We start from the raw sequence: 24,983 nt of genomic DNA on the forward strand, positions 1-24,983 counted from the left end.
TCAAGAGATGCTAAATATTTTAGTTGGAAAGATGGAATCTTAGCTGAGGTGACTGCTTTTTAGCAAATATTCGCACAACTGCATACACACAGTCCCGAGACTGAGGGCAGAACGGGGAGGGGGGGTGACGGGAGCTCGGCCCACCAGTGGCACCGCAGAGTGGGGCACAGCAGCCCACCTCACCCAGCGCAGCCCCCCGCTCAGACCATGGCCACATTCATTCCTGCTCCTCGCGGGTACGTGGATGAGGTTACAGCAGGATGGTACAGCCAGGCTCCAGCCCCGCTGCCTTAACCCCTTGTCTTCATATCTGAGATCTTCCGAAGAGCTTTTATGTATTTACTGCAGTAACTCAGCCAGGTGTCGGTCCTGCGGCACAACACGCTTGTGTGTGTCCTGGAAACTCATTTCACCATGTCCAGCTCTTGTATTCGGTCATTACCTGTAATCTGCCTGGAGAGGTCCACACTCCGACAATTTTGCTGTTCTGCGAATAGCGCGTTGTCTTTAAGTGCCAGTTTATAAACCAGCCTCGCACCAAACTCACTTATTGTGGAACAAGTGCTTTCAGCGCTAGATTTTGGAGATAAGAACAAACGTCTTCAAATTGCACAGTACTCCCCAATTCCAAAACGCCCTCAGCTCGAGTAATATCAGTAACAGTGTGCACTAAGGTATCATTTGCACCTCTGAGGCAAGCAGCACTGCAGCACAGATCACAGCACGTGAAGTATTTTCTATACTCACGAATTATGCCAACAGAACAAAAATATTTTTAGTCAATTAACTGTATACACTACAGCTGAAAGAGGCTGAGACAGGTTAGGTTTAAATTTCACTTGCGTGAGTCCACCAGAGGCTAGTGAAGCAAGAAATACACTGTATGCACCATTTACAGGATTTACAGTATAGTACTCTTTTTCACAGGTTCAGTAAATAAAGCCATGAGAAGGAGCATGGAGCAAAGGAAAATTCCAGCAAGCCTGGAGCCAGTCAGTGCTTCGAACTGCAGAGAAATTCTCTCATTGCAAAGGTATTTCTAGCCCAGAGAAAGAATTATGATCTGATCACAGTAAACCTGACTGGTTTGAGATCATCATTCTACTCCATTACGTTAAGTATTTTATTGAAAACAGATTTATTTTTTTTTTACCCTCCGCATCCAACCTAAGTCTGCTGGAAGTCACTGGATTTATATTTGACCAGCACAAAGGATTAGATGTTTTCCACAGGTCTCAGTGAGAAAGACGTGCATGGGGAGGTGCTTTTCCATCTAGAACTACGCGTGGTGCTACTCACGTACTGAAGCCACTGACGGATTACGTTATTTGCTTGTAGTACTGTTCATCCCCAGATTACAGAAAGAAAAGGCATTTTCTCCGAAGGGAAGAATAGAAGTTGCACAGTGTAGGGAAAGGGAGATGTCCGAAACCTTTTTACTGCTGGTTTCAGAAGTGAGACGGCTCAGGGACGACCGATAACGCGATTCACTGCATTGTACTAGCAGGTCAGTTGTAGCTCAAATCGAGAACTGTTTTGAGCCCTGCTTTCAATACACTGGTGATCACAATCCAGTTCTGGGTGCTTATGCACCCACACAAAACCCCCTGAGAACACCCACAGCTTCTATTCATGCAGGTGTGCGAGACGGAACGAGCGTCTGACCAGACACTTCTCCCAGCAGAGGTCAGGGCAGTGGCACAAATTCAGACGAGAACAAGCAGCAGGTCCCCAGCTCTGCCCCAAACACACACGCTTTTTCACTGCAGAAGGGGTCACTGCTCAGGACTGTCAAAACCACACACAGGCAACTCAGTAACCAACATCAAGTAACTTTCTGCAAAAGTTCAGCTCCTAAAAACACTCCTTTTTCTTGCCAATTATATTTTAAGTGACAAACTGTTAAGATATTTGTGTTTAAGAGACCGAGCTACCTTACAAGGTGCCTGCTAATCTGCAGAGTGATGCGGGATAAGTGCAGAGAGGGACTCTGATGGCCCTTCTTCCCCCTGGGGTGTAATTTTCAAAGCAAATACGACTTTAGAGCTGTGTTAAAAGAGGACAGCAGACAGCAGGGTGAGGCAAATGAAGGTGGAGACAGGAAGAAAAGGCAGGATGAAGAGAACTGCACTGTAAAACAATAGGCTTCAGTATTACTAATCTGGAAGAACGAATGCATGTGTCAAGCCCAAGGGTACAATCCCAGAAGAGGACTAAAAGCCTGCCTAAATTTGACGTATTCCCTTATTTGAATGGGACAAAGGACACTGTCAGGCTAAGATATTAGGTATTATTCTCAGCCATCAGGCAAGGAAACTTGCCTTTGGTACCCAAAGAGGAAAACAAAAACTCGTAAATCTCTTTCACTGTTCACATTTTTCTCACATCTCATGACTGGAAGTAAGTTAGCTAGTTTAATTTCATTGATGGATGCTTTCTGGTCTAGCTGGTTACAGTGGTTGTCCTTAAGCACTGGATGGCATTAATAGGGCTGGTATAAAAATATTTTAGAGAAATGCTGTTCTCTCTCCCCACCGCTTCCCTACCTACGAGACCCACAAAGCCAACACAGCAACAGTACAGCAAGCAGCGGTCTGTTTTGCTTCATCCATCATCAGCAAAACTGTCAGCTCAGCTCCAACAGCAAAATCTTTATTACTGGTTACGATGCAAAAGGCAGAAACCACACGGTCTGATTTTCCCAGATCTGAGGCTGAGTTTGCAGGAGTGGCAGTTGGAGGGGAAATCATTTTGACTTTTCACTGAGCCAATTTGATCTGGAAATTGTTGAGAGCAAGTAAATATGGAATCCCACTGTGGCATTTCTGCAGTCACTTTCCAACTACAACCACTTTTCTTCTTTTTATTTTTTTTTTTTGGAACATCAGTGATTAGTATTTAGCATGTGAAAAATTAGCTATTCCCTGAAGCCAGACATGACTGATCAATTACAGAACTAATACGTTTTTCAGAGGTCAGTTTAAGAGATGAATAATCCCAGGCCCTTTTAAATTTCCCAACCTGTAGCACGGGGAGATTGTTATTTGGTTTTATTGCAGTTTTCTTCAAAAGGACAAAGTGCCCACAGCACTCAGCTGCCCACAGTAACACACAGCAGTATATCCTCAGCAATCCTCCAGGTGACCAACGACCTTTTGCAGTCAGCAGTCTGTGCAATACAGGTGCTCTCTTTTTTCACTTGTCAGGAAAACAACTGCTTATTGACTCTGGGCTTGTCTTTAAAATGTAAGTCAAACCTAAGAAGTCTGCCACTCTGCTAAGCTACCCACCAGTGCAAAGCACATACCTGCATGCACATGGCAGCTTGGCTCATCGCAGCACTTACTTCTTTTAACAGACTTCTACGTGCATTTCAGTTTGCTAATCCACCTCTTTTCCTTTCTGCACTACTAGGAAACAAAGCGTTCAACACACACAAGTGAGTGACTCCATCTGCAAACAGCTCCGGTGCCCCCAGCACCGCTCCGAGCTTTCCCAAACAGCAGTAAAGCGGGAGACATCACAGTAGTGGGCTTCACACTCTGGACAGCACTATCTTTTAAGCAGAAAAAGTCTAGCAGGGCTACGTTAGTCGACGCTTTCCACACGTTAACAGCCAAGAAATTAATGACACACCCTCTTTTTTGGCTGAAGCATCAAGCAGCTTAGAGGCTGGGTGGGAAAAAGCAGACGCCTGCTTGGACTCCTGCTCATGCTGAAGGGTCCCACAAGAAAACAGAAAGTTCCAAGTCTCTAGGTTGGGCATCAGCCCTAGTCTTTGATCATGCACCAGTTCTTCCTTCTGGCTTTCATCTAGGGTCCGGCAGACAGATGGGGGGAAAAAAATATCCATATCCATCCTCCCTGTTACATAGGTGCTGACCTGCAAGAATAGCCTAAAGTGGGGGGGGGGAGGGGGGGGGAAGTAAAAAAGCAAACAAAAAAAACCCCTTAAGTATTAGGATAGTTTGGAACACATTTTAGCAAATTACAGGGCTTAAAGCTCTGGAAGAAGGAGAGAAAAAGCTACTTGCTGCTACTGCACACACCACCTTAAAACACCCAGCAAACCCACTGCCTGTCCCTGCTGGCATCTCTCACATCAGGTGAAGAGGACTCACTAACCCAAACACCATATCATGACTTTACTTATTTCTTCCTTGCATTTTACTTTTTTTTTTTTTACCCATCTGTTTCTTTTTATACAGCATTTTGCTTCTAACCCCTCTTGGTTTGTTTTCTTCATGTCTTTCTGATTCGCAAAAAAAAAAAAAGGACACACCTTATCTCTTCCACAAGCTGCACCATCACCCCTTGTTTTGCACGTTCAGTCTCATATCTCAGCACCATATTTGTTTCTCTCTCTCTCCCCTTCTGAATAAATAGAAGTGCAGGCACTTTTAAGGAATAAGGGCTCTGTTGAAGAGTAATTAGCTGTCAGCATAAAACTAGTATTTATGGATTCTTATCCTTGAAAAATCTAACTCTGCTACCCGGCACTGATTATGGCTGTTATAAACAGATGGGGCTGAATCCATACAACTCGCAATAATCCTATATTTAAAAAATAATTAACTACAAATAAAGGACTGAATTCCACCAGCTTTCATGAATTGATTTCCAATTTGATTTGTTTGTACTGAGTGGAAGCTGGGTTACTCCTGGGTACGCTGTGCTATCCTACCGTACCTTGAAAGCAGGAGTCGGCAGCGTATTCAAGCACACGCTCTGCAACTCCAAACACACCAGAGGGCCGGGTACTGGAATATTCTGAACACCCTGGAGCTGAGATGCAGAACGAAAGGATGGCTCAGCCACGCCTGGGATGGTAAAGAAACCCAGCACCCCTGGGTGTGTTGTGTCTGGCTGCCTGGCAGAGAAGTTGGAATTTTACCAGCAGTGCAGCCTTTGTTTTGATGACTGACAGAAATATCAGAAGGGGAGCTTTAAAAATTGGTTTTAAAAACGCAGGTTACAGCGGATGAAGGCCCTCGGTGCGTTACTCTCACCTCCTTCTCTGTTCAACCTGGGCAGCATCTCTGCTGAATGCCTACACCTCTGTGAGAGGAGAGATCCGGGAAATTTACACTCTGCTTAATTAATCTGTGCATTTCACTTCTTGGCACCTCTTACTAGACCAAATTCACTCCAAGTTGGTTATCCATCGTAGCAAAAGATACAACACACGCGCAGTCGAACACTACACGGAATCTATAGCTCTTGGTTAACTAGGTCACGGATTGCTCTGCAAACGTTGGCGAGGCTGCCAGGCTTTTGTGCACCAACTGTCGGCACCGGGCCAAATCCTCCCCTCCGTTACACCCCTGTAACCCCACCGAGGAGGCTACCCGGCTCGGCGGGGTCTCGGCGAGGGCAGCCTTGCAGGTCGCTGTTAGTGGGGAACAAGCGGGAACCATCTCCATCCCAGCATGAGCGACAGAACGATGTACAGCCAGCCTCGCGCCTCCTCCCCGACTTCTGCGAGGGCACAGCCCGTCCCGCCATCCCCACGGACCAGGGCAAGCTCCGGTGTCTACCAGCTTTTGCATAACGCAGCCAGGTTCATGCTGCTATCTCGGGGAGGGAGCCTCTTGCACAGACACCTCCCGCCAAGCAAGTTTTTTCCTCCTAACCACCAAGCTGAAATTTCCCTTTGCCTCATTTCAGCTCTTTAATCTCTCGTCTGGCTGCCCTAACATTCCCTCCCCGGGGAGCGGAGGCGTGCGCGGATGCTGAGGGACACGGGTGCCCGCTGACACTTGGCGGGCACAGGGCCATGCTGCGGGACACCCCACGGAAAGAGACACCCCCTCAATTCCTGCTGCCTTCCTTGGGAAAAGGAGGGAGAAAGGGGCACGAGGGGCCTGTGTGGGAAACGGGGGCGAGGGCGGGGAAGTGAGGGGGGTGCGAGGAGAATGGGGGACACGAGGAGAGGGAAAGGGCTGACTGAGGGAGGGGGGGGACATGGCCGTGAGCGGAGGGCGAGGGCAGCGCGAAGGCTCCTCACCTCTTTAATCTTCATCCTGCGGGTGCGGGTCTCGGGGTCCTCGCCGCTCCGCCTGCCCCGCACCGGGTGGCGGAGGCTCCGGCGGAACCGCTCGTAGTCGAAGCGGAACGGAGCTCGCGTCTCCCGGGCGGCGGGGGCGCCAGTGGCGGACTCGGCTCGCCGCTCGCCGCCCTGCACCTGCTGCCGGGAGCCCGGCGCGGTGTGGGCTGGAGGGCCGGCCATGCGGGCGGCGGTGCGGAGCTTCTCCCGGAGGCGGCGCGGAGCGGCGGGGCTGGCGTGGCGGGGCTCGGCGGCGGCCGGGGGGCTGCGGGCAGGTCGGTGTCGCGGGTGGAGGAGGAGGAGGCGGAGGAGGAGGCGGAGGAAGAAGAGGAGGAGGCGGCGGCGGAGGCGGTGGCCCGGCGGGGCAGAAAGAGGCGCTTGAAGCGGGAGGAATCGGGCAGGAGGAAGAGGGCCCCGAAGCACAGCGTGAGCAGGCCCGAGAGGAAGAGCAGGAACAGGAACTTCTGCGGCAGCCGCAGCCCCAGCGCCGCCGGCCAGCCCGGCATACCCGGCAGCTTCCGCAGCACCACCATGGGGCACCGGATCGCGGACGCCGGGCGGGCTCCGTCGCCACCCCGCGAGGCGCCGCTGGTTTCTGCGGCGAAAGGCTTCAGGGATGCCCCCCCGCACCGCCGGCTGGAGCGGGCGCCTTCACCGGGGACCGCCGGCGGGTGACACGTGGATGGCTCCGGAGCGGGCTGAGCCGCGGGGCCCCGCCGCTGCCCGCGGTCCTTTGCCCGAGACGCTTGCAGGGCGCGGAGCGGCGGTTCAGAGTCCCCCCTTTCGGCATGAAGGCGGCGGCGAGAGCATCCCGCCGGAGCCGGGCGGCGGAGCGGCAGGGCTGGGCTGCTCCCGGCGTCAGTCCCCCGAGCCAGGCTGCCTGCCGGACGGCTGTGTCGGGCTGGCTCAGGGAGCGGTGCCGAGGAGGTGCGATCCCTTCTCTCTAGCGGTGGGTTCATGCTGCAGCATTTCTGCGAGGGGGGGAGAGAAGAGCGCGTTCATTCAGCGCCAAGAAGGATGCAGCTGGCGTTATAAGCCTGTGTCCCGCAGGGTCTGCCGCCTCCCCAGCCGTTCCCCCACCCTCCGGCACACTTGTTCGTTTTCCCTCTCTCCGGACTTGCCATCAACTGCGAGCAGCTCCAGCTCTGCACCATCCCTACAGCTCCGTGCTGCCGGGCTCTTCTGGCGTGCAGCCCTGGGGCCAAGAGGAGGATCCGCGCCCTGGCGAGGAGCGAGGAAAAGCCCGGAGGGGCAGGGTGCCCAGGGACACAGAGGCAGACAGACAGGGACGAGGCTGCCCGGCTCCTCACCAGGCTGCCAGCAGCTGCCTTCGCCCGCAGAGGGCTGGAGGCGATGGGGCTGCAAACGAGCCATGCGGAAAGCTCGGCTCGGGCTAAGTTTCTTGAGGAAAAAAAAAAAAAAAAATCTACGGATTTGCTTTTGCTAAACGGATGGCGGCGAATTCCCCCTTTCGCCCAAATCGCTGCCTCGCTGTTAAGAGTTATTCATCCTACTCCCCCCGCCTCATGTGTGCTGGGAGAAAAAGCTCAACTTTCAGACCACAAAAGCAAGCAGGACCACTTTCAAAAAAAAACCAAGACGCGTTTTAAAGAGCTACCTACAAGCCCCAAGTCACCCTGCTCCTTCGGGCAGGAACAGCGCTGCCCCCCAGACACACCGCCAAACCTGCCGGGCGGGCGCTTTCCTACCCCCAGCCCGGTTTACTCACCCCTCTGACAAATCCAAGCCACTCGGGGTCCTACAGTGAGCAAAATCTTCTCAGTCCCGCCCGCGCACCTCAAAAGCGAGAACCCCTCGCTGCTGTCAGCGCTCGCAAGTGCCCGTTAAACGAAGAGGAGAAAGAGGCTGGCTGCCTGCCGGGCTCTCCAGGGGGCAGCTCCTCTCTCCTGCCCGTCCAAGCATCCAGCAGGGAAGTACCTAACTGCACCGAGCTACTCAGAGGCCTCTGTTTTTCACCTCCTCCCCGCCCCGCCTTCCTCGCCGCCGACGGGGACCCGCTGGGCTGCGCTGCCCGATGCCCGCACCCGCAGCCCGCCCGCACCGCCCGCCTCCACCGCCGCTCACTGCGACAGCGCCGGCAGCCCCGCCCCGCGCCCCGCCCCTGCTCCTGCCAACGGTCACTCGCGGGAGGAGGCGGGGGCGCCGCGAGCCAATCAGCAGACGAGGCCCTGCCCGCCTTGACGCTCGCCTCAGGGCCGCGCTCCGCCCTCGCTTGCTATTGGCTGCCTGGCGAGCCTGGCCTCGCCCGTTGGCTCTTCAAAACGCCAGCAAAGCCGAGAGACCCGCCCGCTTGTTTACCACAGTTGCCTGGCTCGAGCTGGGCGAGCGCCTGGCCCCGCCCCTTTCCTCCAGCCACCCTTCCATTGGCTGAGAGGCGTGCCCCATCCCCGCTGCGATTGGCGGAGGGAGGTCCAGCTACTTTAAATAGGGGCTGAGGGAGCGGGGCGGGCTGCGGGCGCTGTGAGGGGTCAGCCGGTGGGAGCGCGGCCGCCTTCTCCTCGCCTCAGCCGCTGTGAGGGCTCTCGAGGGGCGGATTTAGCCGCGCAGCCCCCAGAACCTGCCGCCCGAGACCTGGCGTGTGCCACAGGGTCAAAGCTGCCGGGAGGGGACCTTGTCCCAAGGGCCTGGTGTGGCAGCTCCTCCCTGACCAGGAGCAGGGGCTGCAAGGATGGTTTGGAAACCGCTGTTCCACCCGCACAACTGTCTTTCCTGGGTTTTACCTATCTGAATCCTAAATACTGAAATTCTCATCACACACCTAAAACTTCAATGTAGCATACAAGCCCTGACCAAATCCGACAGTCAGCCTGTGAGGTAATGTTGTATTAGAGAGTGAACTGAAGTGTTTCTGCTCATAAATGTAAAAAAACCCACCAACAACCACCCAAAACCTTCTGCAGAATTAGCAACAACAGAGAAAAAAGGCCACCACCCCAAAACCAAAGGCATCTGAAACCGCTCGGAAGTGGAGCTGGATGGGTGGAGGAGGTCACCAGAGGTGGTTTTTGGGTGCTGTGAGAGTGAGATAGAGGAGCCGCGGCAGGAGGAGGCTTACAGGAAAGGGTAAACTGCAGCCACCGACGTATCGATGTGACTAAACTTGGAAGAGCTAAAAGAGAACATTTTGTAGGCTGGCAAGGAGCTGGAGCTGCGAGGAAAGACATCATCTGCTGTTTGCGTCTTCCTGCACTCAGTGTGCTCCTTCTTCATAAATAACTAACACCACAGGAAAGAAATACCTGATCTGATTGCTGGGTCTGGCAGGAGCACGTTGCAGGGCCCCATGTTTGAACTGTTCAGTTGTGCTGTCGTTCTCCTACGAAAAGTGCTATAAGTGACATAAAACAGGCAGCAGAGCAGCTCTAGGAGGAGGACTCGGGAGCTGCTGTTGACTCAGCTATGCCCAAGGCCAGTGATCATCCTGCCATACCCTTCCCTACATCTCCACAACAGCTGCAGGTTTTTATCTAGTCAAAATAAAACTAAAAAGGAGGCTTGGTGCTTTCAGCTGCCTGGTGGACCTTGAACACAATCTCCCTCAGATGTAAATTTGCATCTTGATTATCTGGTTTTGAAAGGTGTCCTTTGAACCATCCCCTGCGGTTTGAAGGCAGGACCAGTTCAGCCTGAGCAAGAGGGAGATGCGGGCACCATCTCCCAGCCACCACGTATGGTTTTCTCTGGAGCAGCTGCTCGAGGAGCGCTGAGTGCTCTGCACAGCTGCTCTCCCTTCCCTGCCCTGTAGCTGCATCACAAGGAAAGGGGAGTAGATTCGTCTGCTCTGTTTTGGCAGGTTGCACAGGAGCCTTGCTGAGCATGGCAGATGCTCCACAGGCTCCTCGGAGCCCAGAGAAGCTCCTTGCAAAGGATGGTTTGGTTTTGCTGCTTCGCACGCCTTCGCAGGGCATCTCAGGAGAAGGGGGAGAAGCCTGAAAGCCAGCTGCTGGTTCCATTATTTTGAGCATTGATGCAGTTGGGAGGGCTTTTGCTGCTGCCCTGCCTCGTGCGTTTACCAGTGGTCCCCCAGGGACCAGGCACCAGCAAGAGGCCATTGCTCCATCAAGCGGGAGAGGGACTTTTTGCAAGAGCAAGTGATAGGACAAGGGGCAATGGCTTTAAACTGAAAGAGGGGAGATTTAGATTAGATCTAAGGAAGAAATTCTTCCCCCGAGGGTGGTGAAGCACTGGACCAGGTTGCCCAGAGAAGTTGTAGACGGTCCATCCTTGGAAAATGTTCAAGGCCAGGTTGGATGAGGCTTTGAGCAACCTGATCTAGGGGAAAGTGTCCCTGTCTATGGCAGGGGCGTTGGAACTAGATGATCTTAAGATACCTTCCACCCTAACCATTCTATGATTCCATGGGCTTCCATCATCCCTTCTTCCAACACCTAGCACCCTATCTTGGCCTCAAACTGAATGGAAATAGTCCCTTCACTCTCCTCAGATATCCTCTTCCCTGGGAGACCTCAAGCAGCAGGCTGCGTTTTGTCTCAGCCTTATAAAAAAAAACCCACAACCAAACAAAAACCACCCTAAATCAAACCAAAAAACCTCTGCTATTGCAGCGGTGGTCCCTTGATCTTCTTATAGATGGCCCCAAGACCGAAAAGGTTAGATAGCTCTGCTTTCTAAGAGGATTTAGGGGCATCAAGGAGGATAATAAAATCGACAGCTGAGAACAAACCAAAGGGAGAATAAATAGACAGTTCTGAACAAACTGAAAGGCTATCCCTGGCTCTTCATTTACACAGCAGTGATAGAAAAGTTGAAGGCTTATCTTTTAATGAAGTTAAATTAAGAAATCTTTTTGTTTTGCTTTGTGTTTAGCATAACATTGTCTTGAAGGTAGATGCTTAGAAATTAAAGGTTTTCTAAATTAGGTTAAGTTAAGATATCATTCTTCTTGAAGAAGACAAAGCATTGTCTTCAGGTAAACGTTTAATTACATTTTAAAAACAATTTAGTCTGCGTAATAATAAGACAGAGAGCCCAGTCTCTGTGTATGACTGCAGTTCCAGACATAAGCCAAATAAATTGAGAAATTGGTGTTGAAGGAGTTAGGAGGCAGAGTGTAATTACTGGAAAGATGGGGGTCCTGCTGCATTATGATTCTTGTTTTTAGCAGGACTGGAAGAAATAATTTTGAGAAAATTACTTTTTTTATGGCCATAAGAAAAATAGAATTTAATATCTACCTTTCTGTGGGGAAGAAAATTACAGAGTGATAGATAATACTCGAGGCAAAAGAGTTTTGGCAAGATAATTACGCTCAAGCCTCCAACCTATCTTTTAAAGTAGGCTTGATTTTTTTTTTTTTTTTCCCCCTCCTTTCTCTGTAGAAAACTCTCCCATTCTGGCTGCAGGAGTGGCCGGGATGTGTCTGTCACGCTGGAATAGCACTCCAGTTTCTTAGCCAGAAAGCCCTCTCTGACTCAGAACCGCTCAAAACCTGTGGTTTTCCAGGCATCACAGCAATGAAAAGATAGAGCAGGCAGATGGAAGAGAGGCTCTGGATTGCTGGCAGGCAGTTGCATAGTTCACACAGTTAGTTTACAAAAAAAAAAAAAAAAGAAAAAATAAAATCAACCCAACAACTCAGCCTTATTTCATTGAAGCGGAAAGGGGTAGTACATTTAAATGCATCCTTAAAACAGGGCAGCCTCAGCGTGTAAACCAGACACCTAAACTTTGTTGATAGCTACTACAAAGTATAGGTAGTGACAACAAAACCTGGTGAAATTGCCGGCTTTAAAAAGGAAGGAATCCTTTACCTCTAAAAGAACAAGCATGCAGTTGACAGAACAAGGTGCCATCTTTCGGCGCGCGGTTAAAAGATTTCTGAGGCTTTACCGTGGCGTGGAGCCTAATTTGTTGCTCAGCTTGCTGAAGGCTGATCTCATGAGCTGCTGAGTTCCCTACTGGGAACGGAGCAGGCTCATCCCTGCTGGCTCATCCCACTTCGGGCTTCTGCTCACACGTGGCCCAGCAGGGAACGTCTTGGGGAGGACAAAGCTTCTGAAGCATCTTCCCTCTCCGTGCAGCCCCAAGGTTGCTTTTCCTCACGTGCAAGCAGCAAGGTCTAATGTCTGTTTAAAGGCTTAGATATGTGCAGGCTGCCAGGCCCACTACAGCTACCATCATCTTATCTGGTTGTATCAGATAAGGGGAAATCCGTGCATTTAAACCGGCTGAACGTTGCACAAACAACAGCCCTAAACTTTCTCTAAGTAGGGCTCATCTACACACAGCAAGAAGTGAAACAATCCCTGATGGCCTGTAATGACTCAGGACAGAAGAAATCTGTCTGATATTGACTATTTAAGGTTTTAGAAATACAAGCAGAGGACACGAGGCTCCTGAGAAGCCTAGATAATTAGGGTTGTTATCTGCTACGTGAAAGTGGGTTGCAGTTTCACAGTACCTTGCTTTAACCTGGGAGAGTGTGCTGTTACCTTGTGTTCCTTAAGGAGCAAAGACAGGAAAGCACGATTGCTTGTTGGATTAGACCGTGTGCTGATGGGTTACTGGGATTGTTTTGGCAGGAAGTATTCTAATAGGTTGGATGAGGCTTTGGGCAACCTGGTGTAGTGGAAGGTGTCCCTGCCCATGGCAGGGGGGGTTGGAACTAGAAGATCTTTGAGGTCCCTTCCAACCCAAACCATTCCATGATTCTAATAAAACACCTGAAAGGCTAAATTGTAATAATAATGTGACCATGGTGGTGTCACCTAGACAGGGTGGTGATGACTTCAGCCCAGATGACTTCAGTCAACAGGATAAGTTCCCTCCAGCCACGGCCCGGAGTACCAACTTACATATGGTGCGAGAAACTAATGTATAAAGCAGATGATAAAATGTAGAAAAATATGTTTAAGACATGGCTCTGTGGAGCAACCTTCCTCCTCCTCCAAACGATCCCATCAGCACCTATTGATCATGTTGTGCTGCCAAGGAAGAGGTTTGAAGGCTGTAAGTTACAAGAACAGATAAAGCAGTAGTAGGTTTTGCCCTGATTTCATTTACTTTGTGCTGTGCAGGCATACGATTTTCTGTGGTAATTTCCATGTGCTAAACCTGAAAGGAAGAGGCTACTAAGCCCTCTTGTCTCTTTACCAGTCAGGAGTGAACGGCTGATGCAGAGAAGGCAGCTGCCTCACCCTGCCTACGAAGCCACTGGAACGCTGGTAGCAGCTACAGCCAAATTCAAACCACAGCAAACAGCGTGGCGAGCCCCCAGACCTCTGAATTGAGACACATCGTCATGCACTGGTCTGCAGGTCTGACTGCTTTTCTTTTCACTCCACATTCGTACATACAAGATATTAATTGTCTGGATTAAGACTCACATCAGGGATGCACGGAAGCCTTGCTGAGAATTGAAATGGCAGTTCTCTGCTAGCAGGAGAGACATTTGCACAATGTAAAACTCACCACCACCTCCGCCAGACTCATTTTCTAAGAAAAAGGGAAAAAAGCATTTCACATGTGAGATAACAATCCATTCTATGTCTCTTAAACCAGAATTGGGTAGGAATGAGCTTTCACAAGAGGAGGAATCTTGCTTAATTATAGTAAAGGTCTATGTCTCAACAATCTTGCCTCTTCTGTGCCAGGGAAAACATGAAAAAAGATAAAAAATAGCACAAAAGCAGAAACATAGCATAGGTGCACGGAGGACAGAGTAGAAACTGTTCTAGTTTATTACTTTCTGTAACACCAGGTGACTAGTATAGCAGGCTGCACAAGCTTTTTTTTTTTTTCTCATTAAATCAGCGTCATCAGAAGGACTATATTCCATTTTCCCCTACTTAAGTAAGATAAGGGCCACAAAAATGCAATAAATTTGCTGTTGTGAATGTGGAACAACATCCTGGTTTAGATGGCTTCAGAAATAAGATCCCAAGTGGAAAATGTCTAAGAATAATTTTCAGAAAAAGAGTTGTCTTGTCAGAAAATGCAGTTCAGGCTAACCAGAACTGCAGACAAAGTGGTGATGAACTTGGTGAGTAGTTTTGTCTAAGAAAAGTGAAACAAAAACAGGGTTTTGACAAACAGAAGCCTTAAGGAAACCCAACAATCTTAAACCAAACTTCAATATTTGGTTTGGGTCAAAAAAGTATCTGGAGTCAATCCAAAAAGCAGTTTGTGTAAGATGTGATGGTCTCGATGGCATCCTGGGGAATGAATCACCCCCTGTCTATAGCAGTTTTTTGTCCCAAGTTGTTTGGAGCAGGAAGATTGGAGCAGGAAGAGCTCCCCTCCTTTTCAGGTAAAATCTGGCTATTCAAAGTTTCCTAATATTATTTGGAAAGAAACCAGAGGGTGACAATCTCATCTTACGTTGATGGGGACCAAGCACAGCTCAAAAATGTGCCAGGGGACCTTATTTGACAAAACACAGGAATTTTCCAGCCTCAGAAGGAGCCAAACTGAATGATGCCTTTGGAAACTGCCAGGCTGCTTAAGTAGTCACTAAAGACTGGTTTAGTTGTTAAAGGAAAATAATCTCCCAAAGGGTGAATTTCCATTACTTGACAACCGTCTGTGTAGTCCATTGTCAGACCCGAATCCAGAGACACCCTCATACGTCTGCAGCAGTCCCTGCTTTCCCCTAGGTGTGATAATCTTTGCTCTGCTTGGAGGGTTGGGCTAGGTTTTGCTCCGAGAACGTTGAAACAAATGCATATTTCACGAAAATCTTCTTTCATCATATAAATATATCCTGCTGCTGCTTTTGAAGAGTGGATTTCAAGGCAAGCCAGGAAATAATGACCAACATCTTCAAATGCTGGGAAGATTAATCATCGTGTGGGAGCATGGGAGGAAAAGCCTTTCTGCTCATCCTGTTCATTGTTCACAGACTGGAAGAAAAAAAAAACCTATGATATTCTTTTGGTTCTGCTCTGTGTTTCGGCCAAAGGTGGATCATGGTCATACATTTTCATCACCTGCCTCAGAACAACGATCTGCTTCGGACCCACTGCCTGAACTGTCGCTTCTGTTAATAATTACTCCATGGGGTTAGTGATTTCAGCAGGACTTCGGCAGTTTTCAGCTCTGGTGCTGAGTCTGAAGAGGATCATGCCCAAAGGGGATAGTTTTAGATGAGGATTAGTGTGTAAGTTCTTCTGGGCAAATAGATAAGTGGTCTTAACAGATAATTTAGGACCGTGATCTCCAACTTGTGGTTGGCAGACCCTTGGGGTTAATACACTTCTCTGCAGCAAACCTTAAAAAAAAAAATGAAAATACCCACGTTCATATAAACCATATGGAAATCTACACAGAGGACATTTGTTTTAGAAGACCACAAGTCAAAGACTAAAACCACCAGTTTATGGAGGTTGCAAAGAACTTAATCAAAACAGCTGTTACAGGACAAGCAGTCTTGTTTTTTTTCAGCAAGAGATAACTGTAGAAGCAGCCTTGGAGTCAGATTATTAACTAGAGTTATTAGACTTAATGGCAAGTAATAAGTCCATGAGCCATGGAGGTCCTCTGGCTGTTTGTGTACAGATTGATAAGTTACTGTCCAACATTGCTGTTTTTAGCTTGGGTTCTCTCTGACCCTGTGTAGGAAATCCTTGATAAACTCATTGGGTCAAACCTTCAACCCTCTCAATTATTTTCCTGCGCTACTAAAGTGAGGCAGAGAGACCCTGAATCTGCTGCAGAGGACACCCCCCTGCACACGGTAAATGAGAAGCCTGGGCCGTTATGGAGCAAGCACCTTCCTAAGGCAAACAGATCCATCTTACAGAGGAAAAAATATTTTCCTACTTCCCTTGGTGCCAAGCTCGTTCCCTTCAACATTAATGCTTTTGAACTCGGCCATTATGAGCTGGGCCAAGAGAAATAAAGACACCTTAGAGCATTTGAATGGGATAACGTAAATATTTCCATTATAGGGAAAAAGAAGCACTTCCAAAGAGTTAAAAGTCATTTAAACTATGTGCTGCAATGAAAATTCCAGCTTGTAGCACTATATATTGGCCATCCTCAGGTGACCAGTAAGGCTCTGTTAAAATCATTTGTCAACTGTACAGTAATATACACTGGAGGGTAAAGCAGGTCAGTAGATGCCCTTTGGGCAATTATATTAAGATTAATACACAGGTTCCAGAGTAATTTATTGGCACTACTCAGACGTTACCCAGCCTGTTTCAGTAGTGATCTGCAGCTGCCAGGTTATGATTGGGATAAATGCCTCGTGTTTTGCATGGATCCTGGTGCCTGGCAGGTGAAGTCCCTCCCCAGGGACTTTCAAGGTAAGCAGAATTTAACCTCTTTCAAAGAGGTCAATAGTACAAAGGAAAAAGGAAAAGAAAAGATAAGGTTAATGGGGCAGATGTTCCAGCAGCTAAATATATTTCTGTTCCCTGTAGAGAGGAGTAAAAGTTGCTGAACCGCTTTGCTATGCATTGCTTTGCCAAATTATAGAATTACCCTTTTCCCTATCCAGACATTAGCCAATACAGGAAAATAGAGACACTGTGGAGTTCACGTTTCCAGAGTGGGAGTTCCTGTGTCAGATCATTAGCATCCAGACGAGAAACAGGAGTAAAGATTTGAAATGATCATGGGAAGTCATAAGCTTAAGCCGTAAAAGAAGAATGATCTGCACTTTGCAGACATGCTGGTGTCACAGTCCTGTTTTGCAAGCTATTTTTTTCCCCAAAAGGCAAGACTGTGGCTCTTTTTCAAAAAATCAGCTTTTCCCCTCAGTGCCAATAGCCCTCTGTAAGGCCAAATCCACCTCGGATGATTGACTTCTTCCTGCTGTACACTGCACCAGGCTTCCTGATCAACACTGAAATATGGAGCAAGCTTGGTGTAGCCCAGAATAACTTTTTAAGTCACCTTCAGGGTGAAGTTTCATCTGTCCCAACCTGAGAAACAGGTCACTCCTAACGTCGCTCAGCTGAATCACTGCCTACGCTATATTTATACAGGAGCCTGGGGAGGTCTACGCCAAACTGTTGACATTTTGCCAGCGTAAGCCTGGGGAACAGAGATGTCCCATCCAACTCGTGAGTTACGCAAGCAAAACACATCCTCTGACACAGACACGGCTTGTAGATGCTTCATCATCCTGGCATCAGCTTTGGAGAAGCAATTGCAAAGAAGCCCCGTTTTCCAGTATCAGCCGCTTCCCAACTATGGGGCTTTACTGGTGCCGGCGTGCCAGCAAGGGCTGGGCCGTCAGAAGGACCCTGTGGTGCACTGGTGGGAGAGGCTGGGGTTTGATCCTCCAGTTTGCTACCGACTTCAGAAATGTCCTCCTTCAGCTGCCTTTCAATTTGTCCTGGGTCAGTACAAAATAAAACCATTTATGTGCTGGAGCCCTATGAAACAGGAAAATGCTCTTCCTTACCTGATGTCTCCAGGTGGCACCAGCTCAGATTCATTGTCCCGTCATTCTCCATCTGTTATCTAAGAGGTCCCATGGAATGATGAATCTCCTACGTGATTCCATAGATCCAATTACATTTCAGGGAACATTTGTCTTCCTTTTCCGACCTTAAGCTGGTAGATAGGGCAATGCCTAATCCATGCAAAGGAACAAGAAAAATCTTCCTTGGATCCTCATCCAGGCTAGACAGATCCTCCTCAATGAACCTAACAAACCTTGTGTAGATTGGTGCTTTCTCCTTCTCCCAAAACACGTGCCTGTGTGAGCAAGTGTGCTCACGCTGCAGCTGGCAGCGGTGCCCAAAAGAGGGGAAGAAAGTGTTTGTGTTTCTGTGCCTCGAGCTGTTGTGTCTCAGCACAGGGTTTTACACACAGGTCTCTGCCGGGCTGCACCGGCCGTGCGCGCTGCATACAGATTAAAACGGCTCTGACCAGGTGGCCGGGCTGTAAAGTGAGAAAATGAGAACTGGAGAAAACAACAAATATGAGGTTATAAAAATACCTGCCAGGTATCAGAAGTGCAAGGGAGGGGGAAGAAACCAAGTAGCTATGGGGGAAGGGAGAGGTAAGGAAATGAATGGTTCGGGGCAGTGTCCTCCCATCCCTGCTTCAGAAAGGAAACAAACCCCAAAGATTTCTTGGTCAAGACGTGAAATGCATGAGCTGTGGGGACTCGCTGTCCTCTAGCCTGGCTGGTGGGTTTCTGATGGGGAGCTGCAATAGCAACAGTCATCCCGGTGCTGATATTCTCCCAGGTTTTGCGGCTCTTGGGAGCCCGAGACACTCAGGACAGGCTGAGCTTCCTTGAAGCGTGAGCCCATGGGCTGTAAATGCTGTATGGGATACGGAGTTAATCAGCACAGCCAGCACTGAGGCCACGTACTCTCAAGTACCTTTGTAGGAGTTAGCTAGCACTGTAGGGAGGTTGTAATTGCTCATTTTCTAGCTGGTTGGTAGGGGAAAAGCAATGTCACCTACGCGGAACTTGGAAGGTTGTTGCTTTGTGTCTGCTTCAATTTGTCAGGTGGTTTTTCCAGCCATCACTCTGACACAAGCCACTGAGTCCATGACGGCCCTCAAGGGCAGCCCGTGGGCCGTGCGGCGCGGAGGAGGACAGGCGTACATGGGCACTGGGACTCCTCGCTCCTGACAGCCCGTACCTGCAGGATGGATGGAGCAGCAGCATCCAGTAACATCTCAAACCAGGGCCAGGAAGAAGCCTTACAGAAACCAGGGAAGCCTGTGTGTACTTGCCAAAGGCAAATTCAGCTCAGCCTTTAATGCTTTGTTAATGGCCTGCGTCCAAAGCCTTTCCCCCAACTCGCTCAGGGCTCTTTCCGTTTCAGCCTAGAAAATCCTCCTGGCGTCAGAAGCTCCGAGAGATAACAGAAGAGGAACTTCAGCCCTCAAATAACCATTGCTGAGAGTCATCCTGGAGACAAGAGGAAAAATCCAAGGACAAACGATCAAATGTTTGATTGCAGAACTGCCACTTTACATGGAAGGGACTCTCCTCTTGAGCTGGTTTTCCACCTTATTGCTCTTTGAAAGCACTTTTGCACCAGCTGGATCAAACTTTTGAGGAGAGGGAATGTAGTATTGTATCAGGGCTGGAAAGGTCTTCAGATGTAGGAAATTTTTGTCTTTTTTTTACACTTTTCAAAGACTGTGTGTGGTTTTAAAGAGATCTGGTAATCAGATGGATGTTTGGAGTTCAGCACAGATATTAACAAGTGACATCTTTGAACCATGTGCTTCTGTATAAAAATCAGACTAGATGCCGATCAGCGTTTCCACTGGCTTTACAATCTATCACGCTTACTCTCACCACACAGCCAGGAACCACCTTTCCAGACATTGTGTTATCACTTCAGCACCTTCCTGAAATGGCCTTAGTAAGTCCCAAACCAGATAAAGCCTGAGCTCATCAGGGCTGAAGGAGACATTATCACTCCTTGCTTCGGACTCTGCAGCCACAGTGGGAGACACAAGGCAGAGCAGGATTGGGCTCACCTTGCTCCAGACTGAAAGTTTCCCAGATTCTGGCCACAAATCTCATCTCCCAGCTCAGCATTTGGTTTGTACTGAAGGTTTGAGAGCAAGTTAATCACTCGGAAGAGTCTGATTCAATGACATTTAACTAAAGCTGGCAGGAGTAACACAAGGGAGGAAATGGTGACAATACAAGGGCAGGACCACACCTGTGCTCCCTCCAAGTAAAACGAGATCAGTTTGCAGCCATCAGACCTGATCACGGACCAGAGAGGGGATGACAAGTGGGGTCGTGTTGTCAGCTGGAACGCAGAGGTGGTATGGGGACATAAAAAGGACCTTCGGGGTTGAAGAGCTCATTGCCTGCTCTCAGGGGAGTCAACGTCACAAACTCCTTCGTTATCACAAAGAGACCAGCCACTCCACAGGCATCCCATAAATCACAGCTTGTTACAAAACACATGGGTGGTCACCCTCAAAAGCTCTGTGGTGCTCTGGGTCGGCATGGAGCCAATATCACGTGGCCATGGCAGTCGCAGGCATCAGCATCCAGAGCTCCCACGGGCTTTCGGTTAGCCAGATGAAACCCAAATGTCTCATCTCCTGAGTTTTGCTCTGAGGAAGCAATACTTTTTAAACTTGTTTGCAGCCATCTCTCTTGTCTACTGCTGCTATGTCAGGTAGGAAATAAAGAGATGTAATTTTGAGCTCAGCAGTATTGCACTTCCTTACGCAATCTGGTTAACGAGACGAGGGAACACTTGTAACTGAGAAGATCTGGTCCAGCCTGTGCTGGCTCTCTTACCCCAGCCTCAAGGGACCACACTCTCATTTCGAGGACACAAAAAGCAGAACTGGAAAGGCTCATAGCACCAAGGGCAGGGGGAAGCACCTGTGAAACACACCCGGCACACTAGTTGAGTTTCTCCTGTCATAGTTTTAAAATGACTTGTGTGCTCATACCTGTTTGAACTCCTTAAATAACTTCACCAGAAGCTTTTCCCATTCTCCCATCACATTGCACAGACTTGAGCTAGGCCAGCTCAGTATATAAACAGGAGACCACAAAGGAGCAAGTATCCCACATTCAAACAGTCTTCCCCCCGAATTTAGTTTTGACTCGTGCAACACCAGCCACCTGCTAGACCACAATGTTTTAGCCAACATGAAAAAACAAGGTCCACCCTCTCGTCACTCTTAAAAGCAAAGGGTCTTGCCCTTCCAGCACTGACCATTTTCAGATACAGACAATCACTTTTTAGCTAATTAGCTCTGACCCACTGCCCAGCCTCACCACATCACTGGCAAAACACTTACAGATGCATCAAAGTCTCGAACACAAATGTTGAGGATCAAGTGTGGCCCAATTTAAGAAGCAAATCCCAGGTAGAGCAGCACAGACCCATCTTCTTGCCCACAGACTGGATGACAAATACCCCCAAATACCTGGGGCTGTGGCTTTGGGATTTATTTAATTACTTTGAGAGGTGAGAAGGTGGATTCAGGGAAGCTGTGAGTCAGAGAACTCCACCTACGAATTAGGGAAACCTTCCTGCTAGACCTGACGGCGTACAGCTGGGAGGGAGGCGAGCTGGGGAATGACAGCTTTAACTTGCTGCCTGGTATCAAAGGTCAGTGCCTAGTATTTCTGTACGATCTTGTGTGCTCAACAGAAAGTAAATATTTCTGATTCCAGCTGGACCCATGGCTTTAATAAAGCTGTGTGAGAGTGAACTGGGATTGTCTTCTGGCTCAGGCATCAACCACAAAATTATAGGTTCCTGTTACAGACTCTTTATTAAAAGGTGATTTCACAGGAGCCATAAAGAGGGTGATTTTCAAATGTGAGCCGGATCTGCAGGTCCGACAGATTTTTTGCATCACTCTCAGTCCTCTTTAACCACCCACCTGCTCTCATTCTGACTTTTTTTTAACTCACATGTGAAACCAATTTGATCCGAAAGTCACTGACAGACGATACACCCAGTTCCTGTAATGCTGTTTCCCTGGCATCACCTCGATGCCAACCGTATTCGAAACCTGCAAGCTCTCTCCTTGGAGCCCCCTCTTTTTTCACGGATGCAAAGGTTCCCTGACCCTTCCCTACAAGAAAATCAAACCAGCCAAAGAACTCTGACACATTTTCTTGTTTTTTCACATTTTTGCTTCGGGCTGGCCTCAGTGAACCACAACCACTTGTCTGGCACATCAGCTCTCATTCTGCAAAGGTTAAGTGATAAGTAATATTTTATATTTTTAAAGATTGCCTCATTCCACTGTAATTTGCCTGTTCTGCTCTGCAAATATATCCTCCTTGAATTGCAGTCACCTCTGGGGGAAAAAGGAAGGAAATGATGACCCAGGAACGTACCCACAGCAGTGGGAAACAAAGGCCATAAAAAGCAAATCTCTGCTATTAGTGAACACGATAAGATCTCAGATACGTACAGGCTTGGTTTAAGATCTTGTTACTATGTACAAGTACGTTTATTAAGGCTTTGTTCTTCACCTGAGCTTTCCAAGAGAGCCTGTAAATGTGGTTTACTACCATAATTTCAGTTATAACATTATAATACATGAGCTTAGAGGAAGGCCATCAGCTGCTGCTTTTTTATACACAAAATCTTTCTGGCTGAGCAATTTCAACCTACTATTGATCTAGATGACGCATATGATTCCTATAATTGAGATCAGAGAAAAAAAAAAAAAAACGTCTATTTCTTCCAGCCTGTTTGTTTCTTCCTTTTGACAGCTCTGTGTGTGTGTATCAGTGGGGCTTTTTCTTCATGATTAAGGTAAAGGAATTTTTCAAGAGCGGAAAGCTGTAACTGCTTCGAACCAAAAGTCGCCGAGGAGGCTTAGATGCAGAGATGGTGGCTGAAAAATATCCGGGTGTTTTCCCACTGATTGCTTTTTAAATGTTGAGCAGCTGCTGAAGTTGTTTTCTAGGGTTGACAGCTTGGAATTTTGAAAGAATAAAATAGAAATCAAACTGACTCCAGCTTGTAATTTAACAAGCAGGTTCACAATGCTGTAGGCTCAGCGGTCTTCCCTTTCCCCTTTCCCTTTCCCTTTCCCTTTCCCTTTCCCTTTCCCTTTCCCTTTCCCTTTCCCTTTCCCTTTCCCTTTCCCTTTCCCTTTCCCTTTCCCTTTCCCTTTCCCTTTCCCTTTCCCTTCTTTCCCTTTCCCTTTCCCCTGATTCAAGACAGAATTTACATCAGCTGAACTTGACGGAAATTCTCCAGTTTCACAGGGGATAACCAGGAGGCACTGACTCAGATGAGAAAGCCTCATGTGAAGTAAGGATTGCAAGAACAACCCTGAAACCCTCCCTCTCTGGCTAACGAAGCATGCTGGCAGTTTAGATCTTTCTGTAGGCAGCATATTGATGGAGAAAGTGCGTTGTATACAGTTGTTTATTTGCAAAAAAAGGTAAAAAAAAAATAATTCTATTAAAATCCTGCACCTCTGGGACTGTCTTTGAAAGGCATTTGATGTGACTCTAGGAGAGAAGTGATCAGCCTGTAATAATTTAGATGTTCTTGTTGCTATGGATACTTTCTTTTTTTTAAGTGAAGCACACCATTATAATTTAAATTTCCAGCAACAAAAAAGGTAGCATATTAAAAGTAATAAAAAATGCCAGAGACATAACTGTTTTATTCTTTACTGTCAATTTTACCTGTGCTGTGACAGTATATAGAAGTGATAAAATTGCCACGTCTGAGGAGATTTAGTACTTTTACGCATTTTATTACGTTAATTAGACCTGGGGCTGATACGTACGAGCGTGTGATACAGGCAATAGCCAAGTGACAGGCCTGATGCTGGGATGTCACATTAAAATTCATCCTGCCAAGCAGGGGAAGGGAGGAGGGTTGTAGCTAAAACAAGACCTGACAAGAAGCAAGTTTGGGGGCTGTTACGGCAAGATTTGGGTAGGGAGACGGAAACGCAAAGGTACAAGCCAAATAACTCCCTGCAAAGTATCATCATCAAGGCTTTTAAGCAAAAACTTTGCCTGGAGTGATGTTACCATCCATGGGATTATTAGCAGTCGAGACAGAAACTGCCGCTGTGGTTTGCAGCGAGAGCGTTGGGAAAACTCAGCCCTGGGACTGTTTTCCTCTTGCACAGAAGCTGGAGATTTTGCTGGGGAAGAAATTGCTGCCAGCAATGGCTGGAAAGGTTAAAAAAAAAAAAACCTCAGAGGCAGAAAGTGAGCAATAGGTTGCAGAGCGGGGCTGGTTTGAAAGGAGGGGAGGAGGAAAGCCCTGGGCATCACCCCGTGTGCCCAGAGAGACGACAGCTCGGTGATGCCCTGGGCGGGTGTGTGCTTCTGCTTGTGCGAAATGGAAACTGTGATGGCAAAAGTTTGGGGCAAACAAAGTGCCAGGGGAATAAACCGAAAGACAAGGAAGGTGGCAGGGGTTTTGGTATCTAAATACTCACATTTTCTCCCATTATGGTTCAAAAGATGCGTGAAAGGAAGAGAAGGCAGCAGAATTACCCTCTGGTGCCGCGGCCTGAAGCGGATGGCTGTTTTATTTCAGCCACGACCGATGATGTTGTTCCTACTCCGTTACCTCGGCCAGGACAGGAGCCTTGGCCAAAGCCTGCGGGCTTTAAAGCCAAACTTTTGAAATCCATACTCTTTTTCCCCCCCTCGCTTATCTTTTCCAAGCTGCAAGTAGTAGCTGGGTGAGCGATAAATCGCAGGAGTCAGCAGGGATTTTAGGGCCGAAACTTGACTGGGATGATGTTTCACAACCCGCCTCTCCCGATATTTTCTTTCGCAGGGAGAGGGGCGACCCTGCGGCCCTGACATGGGAACGGTGACATCGGTGATGCTCACGCCTGGCTCCTGGAATGAAAAGCGAAGAGGAGGGCTGGAAGGTGGCACGGTCCCCACCTGCAAGCGTAGCCGGCGCTGCTTTTCCCAGTGCTCCCATGCTGGGTTTGCTGGCACAACCTGGCTCCTGCGGCTTCCGATAGCTCCCAAAGAGCCCCCTAGATCACGCCGTGGGCAACAAGGAATGAGCACTCAATTGCAAAGACACATCTCTGCTCAACGGCCGAGGCCGACAGCTTTCCGGCGGGTTAATGCCTCCGGAGAGGCTCGGCGCTGCCAAAGGTGAGCGGCACCAGCCGGGTGCTGGGTGGGATGGACAGCCCCAGGCTCCGGCTCCCTGCTCGGATGTGCCTGGCCGCAGGCCAGCGCTGGCTGACGGCAGCGTGTGGCCCTGATAGCAGAGTGCTGGTCGGCTTTCCGGGCAGAGCAGAGGGTGCCTTCGGCTCTGCCAGCTGAGAGAACTGCCGTGCCGGGCCGGGAGCTGCCCCTGAGCCCGAGGCGAGAAGCCATCGCTACTGATGAAGATCAGAGCCCAGCGGAAAAGGGACTAAGTATGTGTCCAGCACGAGAGGCTGGTGACAATAAATGAAGCAGCACTGGGTCACTAATTACCTTCTACCTGCGCGTTCACCATGCAACTGCCTCCCATCTTCCTGCGCT

General features: G+C 48.8%; 1 protein-coding gene across 1 annotated transcript in view; it reads right to left on the minus strand.

Annotated features, from left to right (window-relative positions):
* MAN1C1 (mannosidase alpha class 1C member 1) overlaps positions 1-6,579 on the minus strand; it is a 66,823-nt gene extending 60,244 nt beyond the window's left edge. The window contains exons 1-2 of the mRNA XM_086625946.1: positions 6,232-6,579; positions 6,008-6,178 (exon numbers count right to left, since the gene is read on the minus strand). Coding sequence (XP_086482072.1) covers positions 6,008-6,178; positions 6,232-6,579 — 519 coding nt within the window. The remainder of the gene's footprint in view (positions 1-6,007; positions 6,179-6,231) is intronic.
* Positions 6,580-24,983: the final 18,404 nt, after the last annotated feature.

Source organism: Tauraco erythrolophus, chromosome 24 (genome assembly GCF_009769465.1).
Source record: "Tauraco erythrolophus isolate bTauEry1 chromosome 24, bTauEry1.pri, whole genome shotgun sequence".
In the NCBI taxonomy this organism is placed as follows: domain Eukaryota; kingdom Metazoa; phylum Chordata; class Aves; order Musophagiformes; family Musophagidae; genus Tauraco; species Tauraco erythrolophus.